The sequence below is a fragment of the Bicyclus anynana genome, chromosome 27 (genome assembly GCF_947172395.1).
Source record: "Bicyclus anynana chromosome 27, ilBicAnyn1.1, whole genome shotgun sequence".
NCBI lineage: Eukaryota > Metazoa > Arthropoda > Insecta > Lepidoptera > Nymphalidae > Bicyclus > Bicyclus anynana.
Window position 1 is genome coordinate 6,192,944 of NC_069109.1, and position 27,839 is coordinate 6,220,782.

The following is a 27,839-nucleotide window of genomic DNA, read 5'->3' on the forward strand; positions in this document are numbered from 1 at the left end:
ATTCACTGCAACTGTCAGGCTGCGACAGATTGACTTTTGATTTTGACATTAAAATTCCCTTTTTTTCGTCTGTGGTCTGAAGTGGTTGGTGTGCTACGAAGTTGAAAATATTCTAAAACCCGTAAGTTTTCTTTAATTTTATATGATTTCTACGTTGCGTTGATATATCACATTGTCCTATATAAAAAAACAATATATTTTCAATGTCTTAAGTGAAGAAAACCACTTCATTCTTTGATGAAGTGTCAAGTCTTATTTACATCGATACAGTACGCGTAAATGCCGTTACAGCGCTGTGTTCGCAACTTATTTTGGTCACGTGACAGCCTCAAACCGCCAAAATAAACGTCATTTTCTGCCAGTGACGATTTTTGTCGTATTTTTGTAATCCAAAAACCAAGTTATTTCCCTGTTTTCAATCGGAGTTTTCATTCAATATCATTATTTTATCGATATTCAACGCTTTCGCAACACAATTAAAGTGTACCAATTGCGTGGGTGTTAGAAAATGGCGAAAGTTCACATAACCAATGTGGTGGTGTTGGACAATCCCAGTCCGTTTTTGAACCCTTTCCAATTTGAATTGACGTTCGAGGGCATCGAAGAACTGAAAGAGGACTTGGAATGGAAGATGATATACGTTGGATCAGCGGAAACGGAGGAGCACGACCAGGTTTTGGACACGATTTACGTAGGCCCGATTCCAGAGGGTCGACACATGTTCGTTTTCCAAGCGCCCCCACCAGACGTCACTCGTATACCAGAGAACGACGCCTTGGGTGTCACAGTCGTGTTATTAACCTGCTCGTATAGAGGACAGGAGTTTGTTAGGATTGGTTATTTCATAAACAATGAGTATAGTGAAAACGAGCCGGAGTTGCGCGAGAATCCGCCAGCGAAGCCCCAGTTTGATAAGGTAGTGAGGAACATTCTAGCGTCCGAACCGAGAGTGACGAGGTTTAAAATCAACTGGGCGGAGCCTGATGCTGCATTAGCCACTGATTCTGGTGAGTTTTTTTTTTAACTGTCAATTTGTTTGGTGTAGTTTGTAATGGCTTGGCTTACAACAGATTCTGGGGTCCAAAGGCCATTGTTTTTTTTAGAAAAATATAGTATTTTTCAGATTTAGCTATAAAAAATAATATAGTACAGTAAAAGCTCCTTATTCACACTTCCTTTATTCTCGTTTTCACTATTCGCAGATTAAAAAATTGCATCCTAATTCCTATATTCGTGGTTAAATATAACCCTGCAGAGATCATACGATCATAAAGCTCATCATCATCATCATGATCATAGACAACCTGTAATTTTCTATTGATGTGACATTCCAGGTGACGGTAACATAGAGAGCCATGTACCCAGCAGTGACTCGTACAGTGCATTCAACAACGACAGTCAAATAAGTGGCATGTTCCAAGGCAGCTTGAGTGGGTACGGTGACAATTCCAATTCTGTGGTGCATATGGAGTGTTGAGGTGAGTAATCATTTAAATCATCAACATAATCTATTTATATAAAAGTCTGGTTTGTGTGTACACTTATAACACAAGATCTGTTGGACTGATTTGGCTCAAAATTGGTGAAGATGTAGTTGAGAACCAGGAGAAGGACATAGGATACTTATACAGTATAGTAGGGTTGAGTAGGGGTATGGTAGGGTGGGTAGGTGTAGGGTGGGGTATCAATGATCTAATACGAACATTAACTGTCTCTATAGAATTGATGTTTTATAGTTAACTAGCGGGCGCCCGCGATTTCGTCCGCGTTAAATTCGATGTCAACTTTACCCTACCCCTACCTTACCTACACCCTACCCTATCCTACCCCTACCCTCCCCGTACCCTATCCCTTTTCTACCTCTATCCCACCCGTACCCCTATCTCACACCTATCCTACCCCTACCCTACCACTTCCCTATCCTACCCGTACCTCTACCCTACCCCTGCCTTACCTACACCCTACCCTATCCTACCCCTACCCTCCCCGTACCCTATCCCTTTCCTACCCCTATCTCACACCTATCCTACCCCTACCCTACCACTTCCCTATCCTACCTGTACCTCTACCCTACCCCTACCCTACCTCTACCCCTACCCTACCCCTACACTACTCCTACGCTTTAAGAAAAAAGCCACAAGTGCGATGTCAGCCAGTGTTAAATATTTGTTTTAATTTCAGATAGACATGTAAAAAGTTGTGATCTGCTGTTATAGAGAATAATAAACAATGGACTGAGAGTGAATAGTGAACCTCACTGTGTGTACTGAGAATTGAGATGCACTCCATATATGCAATGAAGCACTGCCTACACCAAGGGATTTATAATTTTAGTATAAGTATAATATCATCATCAAAATATATTAACCCTTAATAGCTCAACAGTAAGGGTGGTTGGACTCCAATAGGTGTAGGTTCGATCTCCACCCTGTTGGTCTATTGTCGTACCCACTCCTAATACAGTCTTTCCCGACTATCATCGTCATCATCATCATCTCAGCCGATGGAGTCCACTGCAGGACATAGGCCTTTTGCAGGGACTTCATCAATCCATCGAACTACATACATAAATACATCGAACTTTCCCAACTAGTTGGAAGGGAATGGTCATAATAGTAAAAAAAAAAAGATATGGCAAATATTCGTATCAAAAGAAAAAACCATTAAAGGATTAAATTTTTAAGCCCTTAATTTTCACTGTAGAGATAATTCATAAAACATGGCTAATATTTACGTGATACATTGAATATGTCCGACTAGTTTTGATCCATATGTGTTGCAAGAACCAGCTCATGATTAAGGGTGTGGATTCGAAACTAGTTGGGCGTACTGGTCAAGGGATTTATAATTTTAGTATGGGTATAATTTCATTTTTAGGGCCTTAATTCTCATTGTATGAGAGTTAATAACTGTGTTAATTTATTAAAACATGGATAAAACTTATGTAATTCTATGTTAGAGTATGAAATCAAAATCGAAAATCATTTATTTCAAGTAGGCTCAGTTTACAAGCACTTTTGACACGTCAGTTGACTATTTGTAAAGATTCTACCACCGGTTCGGAAGGCAGGTTCTGCTGAGAAGATACCGGCAAGAAACTCAACAGTTGCTCTTTTGAAAAAGTCATACAGTATTATAATTTACAATTGATAACAATTACAATTTCTTATAGTTTTATTTCCTGTGTGAAGGTGGAAGCTGATCCAACGGCCTCCAAGCGCTTTTATGTCCCAACTAGTTTGGTGTTTCAAGAACCAGCTCATGATTAAGGGTGTTCGAGACTATTCAGGCAAACTCTGATTTTGTATCACTTGAGCTTTAGTTTTGTAAATAAATTTATATTTACAAAACTAAAGCTCAAAAATAACACTCACAATACATTAAATTCAAAAATAGCTAATTATTTTGTACAAAAAGTATTAACTGCTGATATTTTGTCATCTACTTGGTGGCTTCTGTGGTTTGCGCGGTGGATTTACTAGAGGTCCTGGGTTCGATCCCTGGCCGGGTTGAATGAGGTGGTGTGAGGCTTCGGCTGTGGCTAGTTACCACTCTACTGACAAAGACGTACCGCTAAGCGATTTAGCATACCGGTACGATGTCGTGTAGAAACCGAAAGGGATGTGGATTTTCGTCCTACTTTTAACAAGTTAGCCAGTTTCCATCTTAGATTGTATCATCACTTACCATCAGGTGAGATTGCAGTCAGGGGCTAACAAAAAAAAACTTGGTGATAGGTCAGTGCTATTTTGAAGTGACACACAGATAAGTGAGAACAAAACGTATTTAAGTTAGATATTAATCAAGTGTATACCATAAGAATAACAAATAATGTCGTTAGGATTCTTTTCTTGCATCGTCCAGTTTAAAAAAAAAAATTTTGGACACAATGCATGCTTTATAATGACGGCTGAGTGGCTTCTGGTGTTTATATAGTCACAAAAAAGAGATGTGTCAAAATAAAGATCGTAGCTCATTGGACCCAACCGGGACGCGATCCGCACCGCCTCGCCTCGAGTGGTTAGTATTCTTCGTATGGATGTATGGGCATGCGCTCACTACAACTTCATACAATCACCGGAACGCCTCGCTCGCGAGGTGTCCACGCGCGAACTGCGAGGTCTCCACGCCTCGATCTCGAGGTGTCCACGCGCCGATCGCGAGGTGTCCACGCCTCGATCTCGAGGTGTCCACGCCTCGATCTCGAAGTGTCCACGCGCCGATCGCGAGGTGTTCACGCCTCGATCGCAAAGTGTCCACGCGCCGATCGCAAAGTCTCCGCGCGCCGATCGCGAGTAGACCACTCGATGACAGCTCGCTGTTGACATACTTGCCTCGCCTGAACCGCGAGATGACAACGCGGCGTCCACCCGTGGTCCATCTGTCGACGACAAGTGGACGCCTAGCGGCGAGGCGGTGCGGGTCGGGTCTAATGAGTTACTACCTTTAGTCTAAAGAAAACTTCAATGGAAAACTGTTAAACAAACCTAAAACACGAGACTCCTATTTAAATAGACATGGGTTTGTGCCAGGCATTGGTGGCATGTGAGGATTGTTAAGGCTTTTTTTACAGTCCCTGAATCCTTGAGGTTCTCACACAGCAAGCAGATAGGTATTTTCATCAAACTGAAACTTTTTTGCTATAAAAAAAAATGTGTAAAAATTACTCTTAAAGTTAGTTTATTTAAAATAAAGAGAATAAAATTATAGCTGGAGTTTCTATAATAAATAATTTATTAGTTATTCTTATGGTTAATGTATTTTTGAAATTAAAACACAAATATTGTACTAACATAAACAATTTGACTATAGAATTACATTTATTTGTCTATGAATCGACAACAGTGTGGTCGTTTAGAATTGTCCAACTTTGTAACTTTGCTATAGAGTTCTTAGCCAGAGATTCCCAAGTATTATGCCTTGTTTACCTTTGCCTTAATTATTTAAATAGACTAATATTAATAATAAACATTCACACACAAACACAAATTTAATATTTTTTTTAAAGAAGTGGATAAAGCCTATAGTTAGGAGTTTACATATAGATCGATAACCAATAATGATTATTTACATTGCCAAAATGTTGTACATATATGTATTAAACACATTTGAAATTTAACACATAACAATTCATCATTCGTTACTGTTCTTAATTTCTAGCTAGTTGTCACCATACAGCCAAGTGAAAAGTGAAAGGTGCGCAAAATAGGTTAAAAATGTAACGCTGATTGATAAACTCGTTAATCGAATTTTACTGCCCATATTTTTTTTAATACCGTGGGCTATAAAAAAAAATCGATTCTTGAAAAGTAAACTCCAAAAAAATTGGGTTTGGATTTGGGTTTTAATGGTTTTAGTAGCAACATCACATTTCGCTCTATGTATATAAAGTCGATTTTGCTTTATCTGAGAATGTATTGAAAACTTTTGAGTATGCCATATCTGTTAAAATTAATTGGAAAATTCTAAGCGACTGTACTTTATGGCTGTTCAAAAATAATAATGTAATAGTTAAACCATAGACTATTTATTTTTTTATTTTAAGGTTTCAACATGACTAAAATTTGTAAGATTTAATTTAGTGAAAATATTAATTTGTACCAAAATTAAGCGAATATAGTTTAAATAAAAAAAATGAAATAAAATGATTTGTAAATACTTTTATGTTTTATTTTCATTCATCTAGCATAAAAATAATGGTGTTTATTTATTTATATTTATATATGACGGCCTCCGCCTCCTCCGACGTAGTGCAATCAATGCGCGGTGGATTTACAAGTCCTGGGTTCGATCCCCGGCTGGGCCGGTTAACGTTTTATTAATTGGTCCAGTTCTGGCTGGTGGCGTGCTTCGGCCGTGGCTAGTAACCACAACTTTTAAAGAATCTATACTTATAATAAATCTGTAGAGAGGTCAATTCTGTACATGAAATAAATATTCCCAAAATAATAGTTATTTTAGTCAGGGGTGATTAGTGATCGATACTGATGACATAAATGCAATCAGTAAAATTTTTGTCCGTCTGTTTGTATGTTCTTTATAGAAACAAAAACTACTCGACGGATCTAAACGAAACTTGGTACAAATATTCTTCATACTCGTGGGCAGGTTATAGTATACTTTTCATCACGCTACGATCAATAGGAGCAGAGCAGTGAAGGGAAGTGTTGGGAAAACGGGAGAAGTTACTCCATTTTTACAGCGATACTATTTTAAGGGCCGGATTAAAGAGGTCTAAGGGCGGACGAAGTCGCGTGCGTCCGATAATACTATACTAATATGATATAGTTGGCTATAATCAAAAGACAATAAGTAAGGCAATAAATAATATGTAACCTTGTGTTAAAAATAAAAGACCTTTGGAGCTGGCATTTTGCAATTATGTCAGAGCCTTTATCGATTCAGATTTATACTGACCTTTAAAGAATGCTATCTAAATGGAGTCCTTTCTGATTCCTTGTAAAGCTGTGAACTGTCTCGATTGTAGATAAAAAAGTATTCGTATTTTATAGGGTTCCGTAGTTCAAATGGAAAAAAAATAAACCCACGATCACTTTGTGGTTATCAAGATCCTTTGTCTCGGGACATTAATAAACTGTTTTCTGAAATTACTTTTTTGTTAATTTTTGAGTTTTCTGAAAGTTTGACGGCCTCCGTGGGCTATCACGGCTCTTCTTAAGAGCCGTGATAGCCCAATGGATATAACTTCTGCCTCCGATTCCGGAGGGTGTGGGTTCGAATCCGGTCCGGGGCATGCACCTCCAACTTTTCAGTTGTGTGCATTTTAAGAAATTAAATATCACGTGTCTCAAACGGTGAAGGAAAACATCGTGAGGAAACCTGCATACCATCTTAATTCTCTGCGTGTGTGAACTCTGCCAATCCGCATTGGGCCAGCGTGGTGGACTATTGGCCTTATCCCTCTCATTCTGAGAGGAGACTTGAGCTCAGCAGTGAGCCGAATATGGGTTGATGACGACGATGTTTTGGTGCTTTAGGTATGTGCTACATTTTATTCAAATAAAATAATACCTTATTTTCTTCAACAGTCAATTTTTTTTTCTTTGGGGGTGGGGGGGGGGCTTCCTCCATTAGTTAGTAAGGAGTTCGCTGTCACCTGGAAATTATAACAGGGGTTCGTGGAGCCGAAAGTTTGAGAAACCCTGCGCTAGTCTATACTAATATTATAAAGAGGAAAACTTTGTTTGTTTGTTTGATTGTAATGAATAGGCTCAAAAACTACTGGACCGATTTTAAAAATTCTTTCACCATTCGAAAGCTACATTATCCACAAGTAACATAGGCTAAATTTTATTTTGAAAAAAATAGGGTTCCGTAAGATATTTGGCTTTTTCGGACACAAGGTGTAAAAAATCAACCAGAAAAGTAGAGTAGGGGTAGGGGTAGAATAGGGGTAGTTGAAAGTTTACATCGAGTTTCACGCGGATGTCGCGGGCGTCCGCTAGTATGTAGATAAATTCGTTTATCTTTTATCACTACAAATCTTTTTATGATGAGTTTATCAGTCAGTAGCTAGGTAGATATATCTATGTAGGACGTCAAACAGTTTCAACACAACAACGCTTGTTGATATGGGTAAGTTGACTTACACCTTTTAATACATCTCTGGTATAAAATGGAGATGATGACTAGGTTTGAATATATTGATTTTTATGATACATTCGGGTAAATAAGGTCAATGTTAACTAATTTATACGTAAAAAGCAAAGATTGACTGGATATTTACAAAATAAATGAGATTATAAAATTTTAAAATCCAATAAAAATCTTTTATCGTAATTAAATGAGAATTCATACAGTTTTAGCTTCCTTACATTAAATGTGACATTTTTCAATATATGAACTATAAACATATACGCACAAATAACAAAGATGTTAGTAATTTTGTTTGAACGCCCATACAAATCTAACGATCATTACATTACCTACGACGTCATAAGTTCGTGCCATTTTGTATGGAGCGTTTTTCAGGGATCCGCGACAGCGCCGCAAATCTGACCCTTTAAATCCCTGTAGCTCCGAAAGTAATGATCGCAGATACCCTGTTACTTTTACACAATTGCTTTACTATTATCATACTCTTATTTTATATACAATTTAAAAAACTGTCATCATCCCTATTGAAAATTTTGATAAACCCCCGAAGGTCATGAAATTATTAATCACATTCTCGATCAAGTCATCAATATTCTCTTTCAGTGTGCTTTCATTTGAGACCCCACTCGAGTATATTTGCAGACATTCGGTTGTTCTTCCCCACTTTCACCCCCCACAACTTTTAAACGGCTCAACCGATTTTCATCAAACATGTCTAAGAACATTCGAAGAGTAAATAAAAGTTTTTTTTTCTTATCTGATTGTGTAAGTGCCGTAGGCTCCTTATGGGACCTCAGCGGCGTCACCGGAGGGTTTGGGCGAGCGCAGAAGCATCGCCTGATGGGGCCGAAGGCAGAAGCAGAGTAGAAGGTCGAAACGACTCTCTAAGGGCGTTTCCTCTGAGACTCGGGCCTCGACTTATAGGGCCGTTCGGGAAGGGTGTTTTGGCCTGAATGTATCAGTCCTGGACCCCCGAGATCGTGAGCTAAAAAGCCAACGTCTGAGTGACGTCAGATATCGGGGACAGCGCCGGCCTGAAGTAAATTATTTAAATTAGAATGGAGCGAGATCCAATTATGGCGCCTCTCCTGTTATTATACTAGGGACATTTGAAAAGTTCGTAGCCTAACCTAATATAGACAATCGAAAAGAAAGAAATTGCTTTTATTTTTCTTTACTATTTTGGCGTTCTCTAGGATTTGGCGCCTGGAGCGACCGCTCCGTTCGCCGTATGGACGGGCCGGCCCTGATCGGGGACCTCGTAAAAGGATGTATACAATATGTATACCTACTAATGTTACAGAGATGTCGCTGCAGCGCTTGGCAGCGCTCCGGGCGCTGATGTCCAGCCAGCCGGCAGCGCTGAGCGCCTACATCGTGCCCACAGCTGACGCGCACAACGTAAATCATTCATCTATACTCATAATAAATCTGTAGAGAGGTCAATTCTGTACATGAAATATATTCCCAAAATAACTATCAGGGGGTGATTAGTGATCGATACTGATGTCAAAAATGCAATCAGTAAAATTTTCTGTCTGTCTGTATGTTCTTTATAGACACAAAAACTCATCATCATCATCATTATCAACCCATATTCGGCTCACTGCTGAGCTCGAGTCTCCTCTCAGAATGAGAGGGGTTAGGCCAATAGTCCACCACGCTGGCCCAATGCGGATTGGCAGACTTCACATACGCAGAGAATTAAGAATAATTCTCTGGTATGCAGGTTTCCTCACGATGTTTTCCTTCACCGTTTGAGACACGTGATACTTAAATTTTTAAAATGCACACAACTGAAAAGTTGGAGGTGCATGCCCCGGATCGGATTCGAACCTACACCCTCCGGAATCGGAGGCAGAGGTCATATCCACTGGGCTATCACGGCTCTATATACTTATAATAAATCTGTAGAGAGGTCAATTCTGTACATGAAATATATTTCCAAAATAACTATCAGCGGGTGATTAGTGATCGATACTGATGTCAAAAATGCAATCAGTAAAATTTGCGAAATTATTCATTTTACTGTGTACCAATACAATATATAGCCTTTAATAAGATAATTTATTGATATAATACCCACTAAGATGTCAGAGACATCACCCGCGTGTAAGAATATTTTAAACGGTCTGTTTATATTATTTCCAATGACTCGTACGTAAAGTACTATAGCCCAGTACGCATTAAGGTTCATTTACACGAGCAGCACGTTGCTAATGGCAGCTGGCAACTGCTATCGACGACTGCAGTCCACGACAGTCAATGGCATCCAACGGCAGTCGCCGACTGCAGTCGTCGGGAGCAGTTGCTGCTTGTGTAAATGAACCCTTAGATGCGCGCCACGTCAGAACTCGTGAAAAGAAATAGACATAATGTCGACCATTAGCCGCGATTTTTCGAGTGAATAGGTCGACATTTGTCTTTCACTCGTCTCGAGTAGTGATGTCACCTACTGATGAGCTCAGCAAATTTCATTCATATCTTCGTTGACAACATTTACAGTCAAGCGCTTTGGATTAATTTACACTTAATATGTATTATTCACCTATTTGCGTGACTAAACAATCCTATACAAATAACTTTCCTATAATATTAAACTTTCCTAAGTATAACCTCACTATGAGTTGCATACAATAACATTACAATCGACTAGAAAAAATGATAAAACTATGGACAATTCTAAATTGGATATGTAAGTGAACGATATTAAATAAAGTGCATTAATACTAGCGACAGCTACTTTTATTTTAATGATTTATTCTATTTATGCAGCTTTAGTGAACAATAATAAATCTCAATGCGAGATTTTGCCGCAACACCAACGTCAACTCAACTAACTTATCGATTCAAATTCGATCAAATCAATAACAATCGCAAGTCGAGTCGGTTTTTGCAGGACATAGTCGAACATTCCAACTATTCCAACTACTAAACCAATTGCAGTTCTTTATAGACACAAAAACTACTCGACGGATTTTAACGAAACTTGGTACAATTATTCTTCATACTCCTGGACAGGTTATAGTATACTTTTCATGACGCTACAATTAATAAGAACAGAGCAGTGAAGGTAAATGTTGAGAAAACGGGAGAAGTTACTCTAGGGTAGGGGTAGGGTAGGGTAGGATCGGGGTAGGGGTAGTAGTAGGGTTTCACGCGGACGAAGTCGCGGGCGTCCGCTAGTCATATCTAGAATTATATCTTTGACGGCCTCCGGCATTGGCGTATCTAGGATTATTTCCTGGGGTGGGCCTGAGGTGGTCGTACATATCACTGAACAGAGTCGAAACTCAATATTAAAATTTCGTTAACAATATTTGTGGACGCATACCTCGGTTACGTTCGCTGCGGTACGAGGTCAATTGACCTCGTACGTCTAGTGTCTTCGAGAGTTACGAGGTCAATGGACCTCGTACCGCACTAGAGGAAAGTACACAAATATCAGTGCCGCAGCGAACGTGTCAATGTATTTTTTTAAAATCTTTATTGCTTATATGTTTTTCTTTAATAAAAGTTGTAATTGTTATTAATTGATATTTTGTGTAAAATTATTAGTGTTTCGGCGTCCATCATAGAATTGCAAATCGGTAGCCCAGTATCCTAGGGTGGGCACTGGACCATTCTAGGGTGGGCCCGGCCCACCCGGCCTGCTATATACGCCTATGCCTCCGTGGTGTAGTTGTATGCGCGGTGGATTTACAAAATCGGTGGAGTTATTCATTTATCTCATTTTTCGTAGTAACTGAATTCAGGGGAGGGTTGGGGTAGGGGTAGAGTAGGGGAAGGGTAGGGTAGGGGTAGTGTAGGGTAGGGATAGGGAAAAAGTGCACATAAGTCAAAGCGAAGCTTGACCGTGTTCATTTGTTAGTAGGCATATATCTTAATATCAGTGAAAGCCCAGTGGATATGACCTCTGCCTCCGATACCGGAGGGTGTGGGTTCGAATCCGGTCCGGGGCATGCACCTCCAACTTTTCAGTACACGGTAAAACAATGAATTGAAGGAAAACAATGTGAGGAAACCTGCATACCAGAGGATTTTCTTAATTCTTTGCGTGTGTGAAGTCTGCCAATTCGCATTGGGCCAGCGTGGTGGACTATTGGCCTAACCACTCTCATTGAGAGGAGACTTGAGCTCAGCAGTGAGCCGAATATGGGTTGATAACGAACGATATCCTATACTAAATTAGAAGTTTTTGCCCGTTTTTTTACACCATTTAAAAAGGTATTTTTACAGAGCTCTGTAACCGACGAACACGATTACAACTGTGAAACATCGATACTATAGAGACAGTTTGTATAATCGCATTAGATCATTGATCATGTACTTTGACAGAAAAGTAATCTCTACTCTCTGTACTTACCTCTGGTGCGGTATAAGGATTTTTGACCTCATACTAAAACTTTATGTGGTACGAGGTCGATCGACCTCGTAACTCTTGACGACGCTAGGTATACGAGGTCAATTGACCTTGCACTGCAGCGAACGTGATAAGCCTGTAATCGTAAAACTTGACCGATAATGATGAAAACAATTACATTTTAGTCGGAGTACATCTCGCCAGCGGATGCTCGTCGTGAGTGGTTATCTGGGTTCACCGGCTCAGCTGGCACCGCAGTGGTGACCACTGCCCACGCGCTGGTCTGGACCGACGGGAGGTACTACACGCAGTTCGAGAAGGAAGCCGATCTGACGATATGGACGCTGATGAAACAGTGTAAGTTTATGCGAACTTTAGTTAGGCAGCGTGACGGTGTCTACGCTGCCTAACAAACAACTGAGCTTAAGTCATCAAATACCCTCTTACTTATACCAATAGTGATACCTCCCCCTCTACATTGACATAAATAATGAATATTAATACCACTTGTAATCGAGGAACGTGTAACAATAGGCTGAGCTGTAAACCCTGTATGGTGTCACCTTTGACTATTTAGACTATGGACCTGTTTCGTACCCAAATTCACCAACAAAAAAGTCTGTCGTTATTTTCAGGAGGACGAGGTAAACTCACACATCGAAAATATTTAACACCATTAAATATATTCTGTGTCCACACACTACACACAACTATATAAATTTGACTCGCAATACACACACGCGTAACTTTTACACAGCCTGACAAACATATCGCTTAGACTATCCACGGAATATATACTTGGAATGTTTGATTTTTTGCTGTTCCGTCAATAGAATCGGTTATTTTTGGAAATTGTTTCTTTACAAATTTGATAAAAGTGGGGTAGAAATACTTACAAATGAAACGTTACTCCATCTTTTACTAAACTACAAGTTTTTGGCCGTTTTTTTTATGCCATTAAACTACACAAACCGGCATTTTTAAGGAGCTCTTTACACGACGTAAACGATTACAACAATGAAACATCGGTTCTATAGCAACAGTTTTATAAACGCGTTAGATCATTGATTCTTGATCTTTGCCAGAGGGGTAACGGTTAGCGAGGCAGGTCCCGTTATTAATGTTCGTAGGGTGTCACAGACAGTCTTATAATATTTAAGATAGGATGTTTGTTTGGATGTTTGTTACAGTTTAACGCGGCAACTACTTAACCGATTTGGCTGAAATTTGGAATGGAAATAGATTTTACTCTGGATTAACACATAGCCTACTTTTTATCTCGGAAAAGTCTATGGTTCTCGCGGGATTTCTGATAAACTAAATTACACGCAGACTCCGCTCCGCTAGTATATCATAAAGTTTGCCCTAAAGAATAGGGATGATGACTAGGTTTGAATATATTGATTTTTATAATAAATTCGGGTAAATAAGATCAATATTAACTAATTTATAGATAAAAAGCAAAGATTGACTGGATATTTGCAAAATAAATAAGATTATAAAATTTCAAAATCTATTAAAAATCTTTTATCGTAATTAGATGAACATTCATACAGTTTTAGCTTCCTTACATTAAATGTGACGTTTTTAATATTTGAACTATAAACATAAACGCAGAAATAACAAAGATATTCATATTAGTAATTTTGTTTGAACGCACAAACAAATCTAACGCTCATTAATTGCCTACGACGTCATTAGTTTGTGCCATTTTGTATGGGGCGTTTTTCAGGGATCCGCGGCAGCGCCGCAAATCTGACCCTTTAAATCCCTGTAGCTCCGAAAGTAATGATCGCAGATACTCTGTTACTTTTACAAAATTGCTTTACTATTAGCGTACTCTTAATTTATATACAATTTAAAAAACTGTCATCATCCCTGTTACCTGATAAAACGAATTTGTTTTTTCAGCGTTACCAGACACTCCGAGTATTGAGAAATGGTTGTCCACCAACCTCCTCGCCGGCGCTGTGGTGGGCGTCGACCCTAAGACGATGACCAGGGAGGAATGGACCCCACTGCAGGTCAGCTGTAACACAAATACCATTTGACAGCCTCCGTGGCGCAGTGGTATGCGCGGTGGATTTACAAGACGGAGGTCTTGGGTTCGATTTCCGACTGGGCCGATTGAGGTTTTGCTTAATTGGTCCAGGTCTGGCTGGTGGGAGGCTTCGGCCGTGGCTAGTTACCACCCTACCGACAAATACCGATGTTTTATAGAAACCGAAAGGGGTGTGGATTTTCATCCTCCTCCTGACAAGTTAGCCCGCTTCCATCTTAGATTGCATCATCACTTACCATCAGGTGAGATTGTAGTCAAGGGCTAAATTGTAAATAATAAAAAAAAAATACCGTTAATTTCGTAAAGAGAGAATTAAATAGTATCATGTATCTATGACATAGAGGAGTTAGATATGGACATGCATAGCACCCAAATTCACCAACAAAATTGTCTGTCGTTTTTTGAAGGGGACGAGGTAAAAAAACACATCGGAAATATTTAACACCAATAAGTATATTTTGTGCCCTTACGAACTATAAATTTTGAATTGTGTGATTTTTACAAATGCTGATACATTTTAATATATAAATGCGAAAGGTCATCACAAATTCTCGAAAACCGTTTGGCGTACAAAGATAAAATTTGGCAGGGAAGTAGACTATAGTTAGTAGGTATCTAAGAACTAATTTAGCGATAGGGCCGGTTTGTCAAGTCTAAAGGCTCTCGAAAGTTTGTATGAATGTCCTTCATTTTTTATGCTGCAAACTTAAAATTTGGCAGAGACGTGGTTTATAATTGCTAGACGTCCGTTACAAACCAATTTTGCATCAGGGCCGGATTAAAGAGTTCTAAAGACTCGCAAGTTTGTATGAAAGCCCTTCGTTTTTCATGCTACAAACTTGAAATTTGACAGGGAGGGAGGGAGAAATTTGACATAAAAACATGCGTAAATAAGAGGGGGTGAAATAGGGGTTGAAAGTATACATCAAATTTCACGCGGACGAAGTCGCGGGCGTACACTAGTTTGGTTTATAAATCAGTACTTAGTATCGGATTTGTTTACAGAGTGCTTTAACAAAAGCGAAGATGCAACTAATAGCTGTGGACAGTAACCTCGTCGACCTGGCGAGGGTCCAACTCAACGACCCCCCACCAGAGAGACCCCACAACGAGATTATACACCTACCCTCACAATATACTGGTGAGTATGATAAAGGTTAACTACTCGGCTCACTGTTAAGCATGAGTCTCCTCTCAGAACGAGAGGGGTTATGCGGATTGGCAGACTTCACACACACAGAGAATTGAGAAAATTCTCTGGTATGCAGGTTTAATAACGATTCCTACACCGTTTGAGACACGCGATATTTAATATCTGAGAATGAACACAATTGAAAAGTTGGAGGTGCATACCCCGGACCGGATTCGAACCTATGCCCTCCGAATCGAAGTCAAAGGTCATATCCACTGCTATTCTATAGCGCATTATGAAGACGGAACTGATTGATAGCTGTACTAACCAATTTCATTACAAAGGTGTTCAAACTTAAAATAAATAAAAATTGCAAAACCGATTGTTGAAAAAAAGCAGAATTTTAGACAAACGGAGTTTTGAACATCCATTTGATATTGATGAAAAATAAGATTTAAAGATTATGAGAATCTAAATGAGATTGTGGTTTTCAGGTAAAACGGCCGGTCAGAAAATATCTGAGTTACGAGAGAAAATGTCGCTAAAGAAAGCGGCCGCGTTGGTCATCACCGCTTTAGATGAAATCGCGTGTAAGTATTGTCTGTTGGAGGCTCAGACTAAATACATAAGTACCTGCCTCGTTAGTTACTTTTGTGTCAAAGTATATGATCAATGATCTAATGCGATTATACAAACTGTCTCTATAGTATCGATGTTTCATTGTTGTAATCGTGTTCGTCGGTTAAAGAGCACTGTAAAAATACCTTTTTATGCAACGATATTTTACACTAGAGGTCACTAGCGCATCAAAACCGAGGCGGGCAAAATGTGCATAATTGTCACAATTTCATTTAGTTGCTTATAAAACAACGTTTTTTGGCTGGTGGGAGGCTTCGGCCGTGGCTAGTTACCACCCAACCGGCAAAGACGTACCGCCAAGCGATTTAGCGTTCCGGTACGATGCCGTGTAGAAACCGAAAAGGGTGTGGATTTTCATCCTCCTTGTAACAAGTTACCCCACTTCCATCTTAGATTGCATCATCACTTACCATCAAGTGAGATTGTAGTCAAGGGCTAACTTGTAAACAATAAAAAAAAAGAAAGTTTATTAAACACATAACACCTAAATATTGTCTACAATGTCGAGTTGTATGTTTAGGAATTGTAAAAACTATAGTATAATATACATAAATATACTAGCGGACTCGCTCAAGCTACTCTTTGACTTATTAATTTATTTATTTGCACTTCAAAATTCAAAAATTCAAAATTCATTTATTTCAAGTAGGCTCAGTTTACAAGCACTTTTGACACGTCAGTTGAGTATTTGTAAAGATTCTACCACCGGTTCGGAAGGCAGGTTCTGCTGAGAAGATACCGGCAAGAAACTCAACAGTTGCTCTTTTGAAAAAGTCATACTTCTTCCCTATCCCTACCTTACACTACCCTACTCCTACCCCTACCCTATCCCTACCCTACCTCTACTCTACCCCTACCCTACCCTACCCCTACCCTATCCCTACACCGTACCCCTACCCTACCCTAGGATCTCAGACCTACTGAATATGCACAAAAAATTTCATCAAAATCGGTCAAGCCGTTTCGGAGGAGTATGACAACGAAAACTGTGACACGAGAATTTTATATATTAGATAATGTAAGTAAACTCAAAATTGTGTATATGTGAGCTCAGTGGAGTGGATCGCTAAACTCGGATCACTTTTTACGGTGATTTTGTAGGCACGTAACATATCTATAGTATAAAATAATCATTGTTTTTATGTAGTTGAATGGTGTAATAACGGTCAACAACTTCTAGTTTAGTATGGGATTTTCTTATTTATGTTTGTTTTCTTTGAAATATGACACAAATTTGTTCGTAAATTTGGATGTGATACTAGTCCTTTGTAATTAGTCTAAGGTTGGATGCTGTGTGTGTTATATTGTCTGTGGTTTTGTAATAATCTATAATTGACATCTGTTTTCTTAGCTCTTCTCTGTGGTAACGGCTTAAGAAATATTTATGGCTTTTTCTAATTCTTTACCAGCTAGCCCTTGACTACAACCTCACCTGATGGTAAGTGATGATGCATTCTACGATGGAAGCGGGCTAACTTGTTAGAAATAGGATGAAAATCCACACCCTTTTCGGTTTCTACACGGCATCGTACCGGTACGCCTGATCGCTTGGCGGTACGTCTTTGTTTGTAGAGCTGTAACTAGCCTCGGCCAAAGCCTCCCACCAGCCAGACCTGGACCAATTAAGAAAATCTCAATCGACTTAGCCCGGGATCGAACCCAGAACCTCTGTAAATCCACCGCGAATACCATTGCACCACGAAGGCCGTTAAATCCGCGAAACGTGAAACCGCGGGGCATATACTAGTATTGCTAATATTTATAGTACAATTACATTTTAGTTTGTTACTAATAGTCTCCAAAACTACTGGACCGATTAAAAAAATTCTTACACTAATGGAAAGCTACATTATCAGCGAATAACATGTGCAAAATTGTATCCAGTATATTTATGACGTTATTACAGACACACTAAACTTACGCGGCAGCGACATAGCGTACAACCCCGTGTTCTTCTCCTACCTACTGATCACCCCCACTGCGGTGCAGTTGTTCTGGCACTCTGGTGACGTCACAGCCTTGGCCGACAGCCTGCTAGAGGAGGGGGTCACTCTGGAGGGGAAGCCTTATGGAGAAATTGTACCCGCGCTGAGGGAGTTTGCTGTGAGTGGTTTTGTTAGTTACGCCACTAGTACAGTTACGCCACTGAGTTTAACAAGCGTGTCTACTGATTATTAAGTAATAGAAACCGCGGTGAAAGACTGCTGTGAGTATTTTATATCAGTTACGCCACTATTACAGTTACGCCACTGAGTTGAATAGGTGTATCTACTGATTATTGAGTAATGAGAACCGCAATGAAAGGCTCTGATATATTTTATATCAGTTACGCCACTATTACAGTTACGCCACAGAGTTTAATAAGCGTAATCTACTGATTAATGAGTAATATTAAAATCACGCTGAAAGACTGTGGTGAGTATTTTATATCAGTTACGCCACTGAGTTTGATAAGCGTATCTATTGATTAAAGAGTAATATTAAAATCGCGCTGAAAGACTGTGGTGAGTATTCTTATATCAGTTACTAAAAGTGACGTAATTATGGATTATCGAGTGACATTGAAACCGAGCTAAGGGGTTTTGTTCTGAATATTTATTATGTATGTAGTTACACCACTGTCAGATACGATACTATTTAAGTTTCATCACTGATAAGTAAATAAAAGATTTAGTGAAAGTCTGTGACGTCAGACTAAACCTACGTAGCGACATAGCATACAACCTGTACCTTCTCCTAATAATCTAAGAATAGTAATCACGCCTCAAAAAAAAAATTTTATTAAAATAAATAAATTAATTAAACGTCACAAAAAAATATATATGTATTATTTTTTAATCCAGTAGAACGATAATGAACTATTTAAGAGAAAAAAAGGGAGAATAAGTGAATCTACACGAAATATTTTTGAATCAAAGTCAACATTTTTGATTTTTTTTTTGTCGAGATTTAACAACACACTTACTTTTAAAATATTTGAAGAAACCAATTGAGTAAAACAAAAAAATGGACAAACATGTTTTTCTAATGTTACCCGGGATCGAACTCAGGATTATTATATTATTAGTGTAAATAGATTTGTCCGTTCTAATAAATAAATAAATAAAAATTTATTATTGGCTACTACTAATTTAAATTAAAAAAAAAAACGAAAATAAGAAAAATTAAACTAAAATTTTTAGTTACAATTTAAAAAAAAATAAAATTTAATAAAAAAAATTTTATTATATCGTACCTTGGTTATACACCACTAGTCGAAATGGCTGTGTTAAAATCAGTTGAAATTAATGTACGCTTACTGTCTACTTACCTACTGTCTGTATTTACCTATTTCCGCAACCTCATGTTCAAAAGTCTTTGTATTGAAGATTCAGCCCCTTGATAGATAGTAGACATTTTTTTTAATGGTCTTAAGAATTAAAAAAAAGTGTCAGCTGTTATAGACATTGTTTTTGTTTTTCAGAAAAAGCTGTCAGAAAGTGGAGACGGTGAACATTCCATATGGTTGTCGGGAGAAGCGAGCGAAGCTATACACAGAGCTGCTGCGGGGGTAAATCTCTCTCTATATTTCTCTTTTATAGGGTAAATAAAAATAAAGAGAAGTGTTAGGCTACCAATGTAATTTAAATTTTTATAACGTGCCATTTATGCCACAGACTCTTTTAGAGTGTGACATAAATGGCACGTTAATAATTATAAAAATTAATAATACAAAATCTCTAAATATATATTGTAGATGATTTTATGTTCGGTGTTATGTTCGGTGCTTTTGTTTATAAAATGCTATTAAAAAATTTAACGATTGGTTTTTTTTAAGAAATTTTAATATTATTTTATTCACTTACATTTTGTTGTATCTCACATAGGATGGTGATCTCAAAAAGCCTCTTAATTTGATCTCAGAGGTATCCCCTGTCGCTTTGGCAAAGTTGATCAAGAACGAAGTCGAGTTAGAGGTATGTTGGTATTTTTTTTCATTAACTATTCTGTTGATCAACTAATTTGCATTACTATAATATTATTACAGTATTGCATTTGCACTACTATAATATCTTTAAACATGAATAACATACGATGATGTTGAAAATAACATTGTTGGTGATGCTGATAGTCATTTATTATGTTGATAATCGATGTTAAAAATGATAATTATGATAATGAGGATGATGTTGATTTTAGCTTGATATAATTTACAGGGTTTCCGTCAGTGCCACATAAGGGACGGTATAGCAGTGGTGAGGTTCTTCCGCTGGCTCCATGCGCAGCTGGACGCCGGTCACCAGGTCACGGAGATCCAGGCTGCTGACAAACTGTTGGACTTCCGCAAGTGAGTGGGCAATACTGCAAGGATCGCCAGTGACACATTAGGGATGTTCCACTTTTGGCACTAAGCTCAGTTTAATGCCAGTAATCTGCTCAGAAACTGTGCCATATTAGGCACGTTTTAGCGGCAAAATCTAAATGAATGTGATTTTACGTGTACATTTTTAAAAATTTTATTTAAAAAAAAAATCTGAAAAATTTATATTTTTTATACAAGTGGCTGCTTTGTGTCTATATTGACTTGAGGAGTAAGTAATGAGTCGTGACAGCCAACTGAATATGACCTCTGCTTTCGGATTTGAATTGAATCCGGTCCGAGGTATGCACCTCCAAGCTTTCAGTTTTGTGCTTTTAAGAAATTAAATGTCACGTGTCTCAAACGGTGAAGAAAAAGCATTGTGAGGAAACCTACATACCAAAGAATTTTCTTAATTATCTACGTGTGTGAAGTCTGCCAATCCGCATTGGGCCAGCGTGACTATTGACCTAAACCCTCTCATTCTGTGAGGAGACTCGAGCTCAGCAGTGAGCCGAATATGAGTTGATAATGATGAATGATGACTTACCATATATTGGAGTATCGGATTCTCCATAGTCTACATACATACCTGACAATTTTCTCGATTCTCTACGTGTGTAAAGTTTGCCAATCCGCATTACGTATTACCCTAACCTCTCTAATTCTCAGAAGAGACCCGGGCTCAATATTGAGCTTAATGTGGGTTTGATGATTATGGTGTCAAGCCTCCTTTGCCTGCCCAGTAATGCTGTTTGGCTGTTGAAATAAGCATAGTATTCACCCAGACGAGCTCTGTTTCTAAAAGCTCTACTGTGAACTTTCCTTGTTCAGGGAAGAGAAGGACTTCATGGGTCCATCGTTCGAGACCATCCCGGGTGCGGGCGAGAACGGTGCCGTCATACACTACAGCCCGAAACGAGACGGAACGCAACGCGACATCCGTCGAGACGACATGTTTCTGCTGGATTCAGGCGGACAGTACAAGTGATTATCATCATTATCTGCCGATGTATTGCCAGTGCCACATAAGGGACAGCATAGCGTAGGGTTATTCCGTTGCTCCACGCATAGTTATATAGTTCCGGGAATCAGAGAGGACACAGAGAACATTTCTCTGATTCCCGGAACTTTTTTAACTCTGCGTTGTTGTATTAAGTGTGTGCCATATTTGGAACGTTGTAGCAGTAAAATCTCTTTTAAATCTACTTAATTCACTAGTTAACAATTGTACTAATTAAAATAGGCAACTCGCCTGCTGTACTAAGAAGATTTTTGCTTATAGGCAGTTTAGATGCCTAGAAACTCTAATCACATTTTTATTTGTCAAAATAATCTCGTAATTGTAATATTTTTATAAAACAAAATTGTATTTTTATCATGTCACCGCAAACGCCAATCATAAACTGTGACATCATTCGCTACAATGCATCGGTTTGTGATTGAGAAATTAACCCACCCTCTGGCGTGCTCGGAAAAGGGTGAAATTCGTTTCTGTTTATAACTGTTGTTAAATAATTATATAGAGGTGGATATTTCGAAGTATGGTGAAATTAATAATTACGTACTTTGTATTAAATTTCCCACCCACTCAGGTGTCCATAGGGGTGAAAAAGGGTGACTTCTGGGTGAAGAGGGATAACTTAAGTAAAATTTTTCCTAAGAGATAGATTTTGAAGGATGGTAGAAAAAACAATTGCTTACCTTGTATTAAAACTTCCACCGTTTTTGTTTATTGCAAAATTATTTATAAATAAAACAAACACGGTATTTTTCGAAATTCGAAAAGTTCCAAAAAGGTTGAACTATTAAAGTTGTTTTTTTTAAGGATTAGTTTAGTTATGTTGCAACTTTTTTTATTGTCAGTAAAATTATTGTCAATAAACAAATTGCCTCAAGCCGCGTGTGCAAGTACCAGCTCATAATTAAGGGCCCCGTGTGGGTCCGAAAATAGTCTGGCACACTCCGATGTTATTGTTACGAGAGTATTAGCTATGAATTAATATGAATAACACTCACGATGGTTTAAATCCTTCTAATATTATAAACGCGAAATTTTTTATGGATGTTTAGATGTTTGTTACGCTATAACGCCGCTACTACTGAAGCGATTTGGCTGAAATTTGGAATGGAAATAAATTTTACTCTGGATTAACACATAGGCTACTTTTTATCCCCAAAAAATCCATGGTTTCCCGAGATTTGCGAAAACTGATAATTTTGATGATATGAATGTTTGTTACTCTTTCACGCCTCAACTACTGAACTGAATTAGCTAAAATTTGGTATTGAGGTATATTATAGCCTGGATTAACACATATACTACTTTTTATCCCGGAAAAATCCATGGTTTCCGAGGTTCCACGCGGACGAAGTCGTGGGCGTCCGCTAGTTCTACAATAAATTAAATTATTAATTGTTTTGTTTCACCCAGGGACGGGACAACTGATATAACCCGTACGAGGCACATGGGTGAACCGGAACAGTTGCAAAAGGACAACTTTACGCGCGTCCTCAAAGGGCAGATAGGTGTTGGAAGCGCTTTATTTCCCAAGGGAGTAAAGGTAATAGAATCTTTATGATGTTTTTGTACGTTAAGTTCCGCAATATAAGATTTTAGATGTCAGCGGTAACGCAGGAGCGCGGCAACAGCGCCAATATATTTGTTGACTTATTTAATTTGATATGAAATACTTTTCATCCAATAACCAGCTTGGTGAAGGTCGTCTTATATACTAGGATCTTGAAATAACAGATTTGATTTTTCAAAAAGGTTAAAACCAATATTGCAATTAATGTTTTTTTTTTTTTAATTTTGTTACTTATAATCCCACTTCTGATGTCAGGGTAACGTACTGTACAGTTTAACCCCACTAGCAATAAAGGTATTTTTTTTTATTTTGTTCCTTACAATCCCACTTCTGATGTCAGGGCTACGTACTGTACAGTTTAACCCCACTAGCGATAAAGGTATTTTTTTATTTTGTTCCTTACAATCCCACTTCTGATGTCAGGGCAACGTACTGTACAGTTTAACCCCACTAGCGATAAAGGTATTTTTTTTATTTTGTTCCTTACAATCCCACTTCTGATGTCAGGGCAACGTACTGTACAGTTTAACCCCACTAGCAATAAAGGTATTTTTTTTTTATTTTGTTCCTTACAATCCCACTTCTAATGTCAGGGCTACGTGCGGGGCAGTATCATTCTGCGTTGTTCTGATACGTACTTTGCATCTAAGCATAATGTGTATCAGTGTTTTGTATTTAAAACACTAATCCCACTTCCGATATTTTGATTCTGTTTCTTATCCCACTTCTGATGTCAGGGCAATGTTCTGGACAGTATCGTTCTGCGTTGTTCTGATACGTACTCTGCATCTAAGCATAACGTGTATCTGTGTTTTGTATTTATAACACTAATCCCATTTCTGATTTTTTGATTCTGTTTCTTATCCCACTTCTGATGTCAGGGCAACGTACTGGACAGTTTCGCCCGCAAGGCTCTCTGGGACGTGGGGCTGGACTATGCGCACGGCACCGGACACGGGGTGGGGCACTTCCTCAACGTGCATGAGGGTCCGGCCGGCGTGTCCTGGCGCCCCTACCCGCACGACCCCGGACTGAGGGCCGGACAGATCTTGAGCAACGGTGAGTGACTGGGGCGAACTGACAACTGACTGTCATATTGTGAAGTTATCCTGACACAAGTATGACGAAACGGGTAGCAGCGATTGATTGTACCAATATTTTGTGGTAGAGGAAACAGCTTGAGCAGGTCCCAGGACTTGTGACCTTGGGTGTAGGTTTAAGGAATCCCTTTAGAATTTCTCTTGTTCTCCATGCCCACACTAAATAGTTTATGATCAACTAGCGGACGCCCGCGACTTCGGCCGCGTTGAATTCAGTTTTTCACAAATCCCGCGGGAACCATGCATTTTTCCGAGATGAAAATAATCCTGAGTAAAATCTATTTCCATTCTAAATTTCAGCGAAATCGCTTCAATAGCCGCAGCTTAAAAGAGGAACAAACATACTTACATACTTATACACTTTTGCCTTTATAATATTAGTGTGATAATTACAACACAAAACATTATTCCACACATCACATTATGCTACGCGACTGGCAGCGTGACGGTATCTACTCTGCCTAACAAACAACTGAGCTCAAAAATACCCTTTTATTTATACCAACACTGATAAATCCCCTCCACAATAACATAAATATTGAATGTTAATACCACCCGCCGTCGAGGAATTTGTAATAAATATGACAACGTCGAAATGTGTTAACTTGATGCACGGCTTGGGTGTTAGGTTTATTTTCGTTACGGAATTTCTTGATTCGGTCACAAAAAACACAATATCTCGTTCACCAGAGCCCGGTTACTATAAGGTGGGGGAGTACGGCATTCGCCACGAGGACCTGGTGGAGACCATCGCTGTCACCAAGGACACCAAACATCCTCGGGTAAGAGAACCATACCTTTTTTATACCAGAGCCGTGATAGCCCAGTGGATATGACCTCTGGAGGGTGTGGGTTCGAATCCGGCCCGGGGCATGCACCTCCAACTTTTGAGTTGTGTGCATTTTAAGAAATTAAATATCACGTGTCTCAATCGTTGAAGGAAAACATCGTGAGGAAACCTGCACACAAGAGAAATTTCTTAATTCTCTGTGTGAAGTCTGCCAATCCGCATTGGGCCAGCGTGGTGGACTATTGGCCTAACCCCTCTTATTATGAGAGGAGACTCGAGCTCAGCAGTGAGCCGAATATGGGTTGATTACGACGACGAATAAAGGAAGCGTGAATAAGAAGCTTCTACTGTACTTGCTTTTTTTTGAAAAATAAAAATTGCTGTTTGAAGAGGAGCGGGGCTGGGAGAGTAATTTAAAAGATTATTATCTTTTTTGTAATTAATGGCCTTTTCTTTTCCAGGCAGGCGATCTGCTCGGCGACTACGAAGGGCGCGGCGTGTTGGGTTTCAACACCATAACTTTAGTGCCGCATCAGAAAACTTGTGTCAATGAAGGGCTATTGACTGATTTTGAGGTAATTTTGTACATAAACCCCAAAAATCAAAAAAATCTTGAACAAATCCTTTCCTCACTTTAATATTAATTTGAAAAATAAAAAAAAAATATTTTCAACAAAAAAGTGTGTGTCGGCTCCGACGCACGAATGTAGTTTACTCTTTCAAATCGTCTGTCTAAATAGTGTATGTTGTGCAGCATACACTATGTACGTCTCAATAACCACGCCCGAAAAGTGAAAGGTGCGCAATCGAGGTGCAGCAGTTGGCGGCAGCGCACGGTGATGTCTAAATAGTGTATGTTGTGCAGCATACATTATGTACGTCTCAATACTTACGCCTGAAAAGTGAAAGGTGCGCAACCGAGGTGCAGCAGGCGGCAGCGCACGGTGATGTCTAAATAGTGTATGTTGTGCAGCATACACTATGTACGTCTCAATACTACGCCTGAAAAGTGAAAGGTGCGCAACCGAGGTGCAGCAGGCGGCAGCGCACGGTGATGTCTAAATAGTGTATGTTGTACAGCATACACTATATACGTCTCAATAACCACGCCCGAAAAGTGAAAGGTGCGCAATCGAGGTGCAGCAGTTGGCGGCAGCGCACGGTGATGTCTAAATAGTGTATGTTGTGCAGCATACATTATGTACGTCTCAATACTTACGCCTGAAAAGTGAAAGGTGCGCAACCGAGGTGCAGCAGCCCGCGCACGGTGAAAGGTGCGCAGAATAGGTTGCGCACAAGAACGTAATGCTGTCGTTCGTTCATCGAATTTTACTGCCCATATTTTATTCATACCGGAGGCTATGTATGAAAAATCGATTCTCAATCACAAAAATTAACTAAAAAGTGAAAAATAACATCATACGTGCTACCTTCTGATCACTTTGAAGGCGGTGCCAAACCAGAGGCGTATTAATGAAAGGACTGTCTGAAAATCCTAAAATTTCATAATTCAATTTTAACCGATTTATCTATATAGAATAGTCTTAAAATCGTTTTAAACCGATTTATCTCAAACACATTTAAATATATTTTTATTGTTTCAGTTAAAATATTTAAATGATTACCACGAGAGGGTTTTCAAAACGCTTGGACCGATTTTGATTGAACGCGGACTGCAAGAAGATCACGATTGGTTGGAGAAGGAGTGTTCGCCGATTTTGAGGTAATCAACTTATCCAGGGTTTCTCAAAGTGGGGTACGCGAACCCCTAGGGGTCCACCATACGGCAGGGGTTCGCGACATTTACGTAATGGTGGTTTGATAACTGATACCGAGTCACAATGGGGATGATGACTAGGTTTGAATATATTGATTTTTATGATACATTCGGGTAAATAGGGTCAATGTTAAGTAATTTATACATAAAAAGCAAAGACTGACTGGATATTTGCAAAATAAATAAGATTATACAATTTCAAAATCTATTAATTTTTTTATCGTAATTAGATGAAAATTCATACAGTTTTAGCTTCCCTACATTAAATGTGACATTTTTTAATAAATGAACTATAAACATAAACGCACAAATAACACAGATATTAGTAATTTTGTTTGAACGCACATACAAATCTAACGATCATTACATTACCTACGACGTCACTAGTTCGTGCCATTTTGTATGGAGCGTTTTCAGGGATCCGCGGCAGCTCCGCAAATCTGACCCTTTAAATCCCTGTAGCTCCGAAAGTAATGATCGCAGATACCCTGTTACTTTTACAAAATTGCTTTACTATTAGCATACTCTTAATTTATATACAATTTAAAAAACTATCATCATCCCTATTAAGGTTAAAATTGTCCAAAATAACTCCTAACATTGAATCCATTTGCGACAAGGAACAAACACACCCATCCATTAATATTACAAAGACATTTCTTTTGGTACTTCATGTGTTAACTTTTATTCAAATAAAAGCCTTATTTCATTCAACAGTCAAATTTTTTTTTTCTTTGACCGTCGCATGAGTAACTTTCAACATTATTCAAGAAAAATGGCGTCTTATGTTATTAAATATTTTATAACTGTTCGCAAAAACTAAAGAAATAAGATGGAGTATTTTTTTTAATTTTTATTAATTATTATATTAATTTACGTAATTGTTGTTAGTGTTAAATTTTGAAATACAAATTATGAAAAAAGTTTGTATATGCGGACGTCAAGGAAACGCTTGACGTTTGGGTTTTTATTGGTTTCACCGGCTTCACCACGCTGCTTGTAAAGACTCATTCTGGATCATCTTTACTCTGTGTTTAAGCGATACTAAAACTTCATGGTAGAATTAAATATTTAATTTTGCATTTCAGATCCTGAAGTATCGAGAAGTATTCAAAATGTAACTCCAATATTTATTACTTTATAGAAATAAATGTTTAAAAAAAAAATACCGACCGAATTGAGAACCTCCTCCTTTTTGAAGTCGGTTAAAAATCATAATAGCGTATTTTGTTCTAAAAATAAAAACAAATATATACTTTAAGATAACATAAAGTTATAGAATTCTTTATTTTAATTATTAAGTTTTTTTTGCTTCTCTGTAATGTAATTAAATGAATTAACTATATTATTTGTGTTTTTCTGTATCACAAAATGTAAGGTTTAGATTATATCATTGAACTAGCTGACACCGCTCGCTTTCACCCGCGTG

At 38.5% G+C, this 27,839-nt stretch overlaps 2 protein-coding genes across 4 annotated transcripts; both read left to right on the top strand.

The window, feature by feature from the left end:
* Positions 1-27,578, top strand: LOC112046143 (xaa-Pro aminopeptidase ApepP). 2 transcript variants are annotated; one of them, XM_052890123.1, is made up of 17 exons: positions 1-121; positions 8,921-9,018; positions 12,166-12,337; positions 13,892-14,004; positions 15,048-15,183; positions 15,669-15,764; positions 17,720-17,916; positions 19,277-19,363; positions 19,680-19,769; positions 20,010-20,140; positions 20,987-21,139; positions 22,587-22,716; positions 23,625-23,802; positions 24,534-24,625; positions 25,095-25,208; positions 26,238-26,356; positions 27,499-27,578. In XM_052890123.1, exons 2-17 carry the CDS (start codon positions 8,923-8,925, stop codon positions 27,503-27,505), a joined length of 1,911 nt encoding a protein of 636 aa, XP_052746083.1. In that variant the 5' UTR covers positions 1-121; positions 8,921-8,922; the 3' UTR covers positions 27,506-27,578. The 2 variants fall into 2 exon arrangements, with proteins under 2 accessions (XP_052746083.1, XP_052746084.1); XM_052890124.1 differs by lacking the exon at positions 8,921-9,018 and having other exon boundaries at positions 24-121.
* Positions 326-5,658, top strand: LOC112046144 (histone chaperone asf1). 2 transcript variants are annotated; one of them, XM_024082655.2, is made up of 3 exons: positions 326-1,007; positions 1,335-1,478; positions 2,186-5,658. In XM_024082655.2, exons 1-2 carry the CDS (start codon positions 509-511, stop codon positions 1,475-1,477), a joined length of 642 nt encoding a protein of 213 aa, XP_023938423.2. In that variant the 5' UTR covers positions 326-508; the 3' UTR covers position 1,478; positions 2,186-5,658. The 2 variants fall into 2 exon arrangements, with proteins under 2 accessions (XP_023938423.2, XP_023938422.2); XM_024082654.2 differs by having other exon boundaries at positions 328-1,007; positions 2,182-5,658.
* Positions 27,579-27,839: the final 261 nt, after the last annotated feature.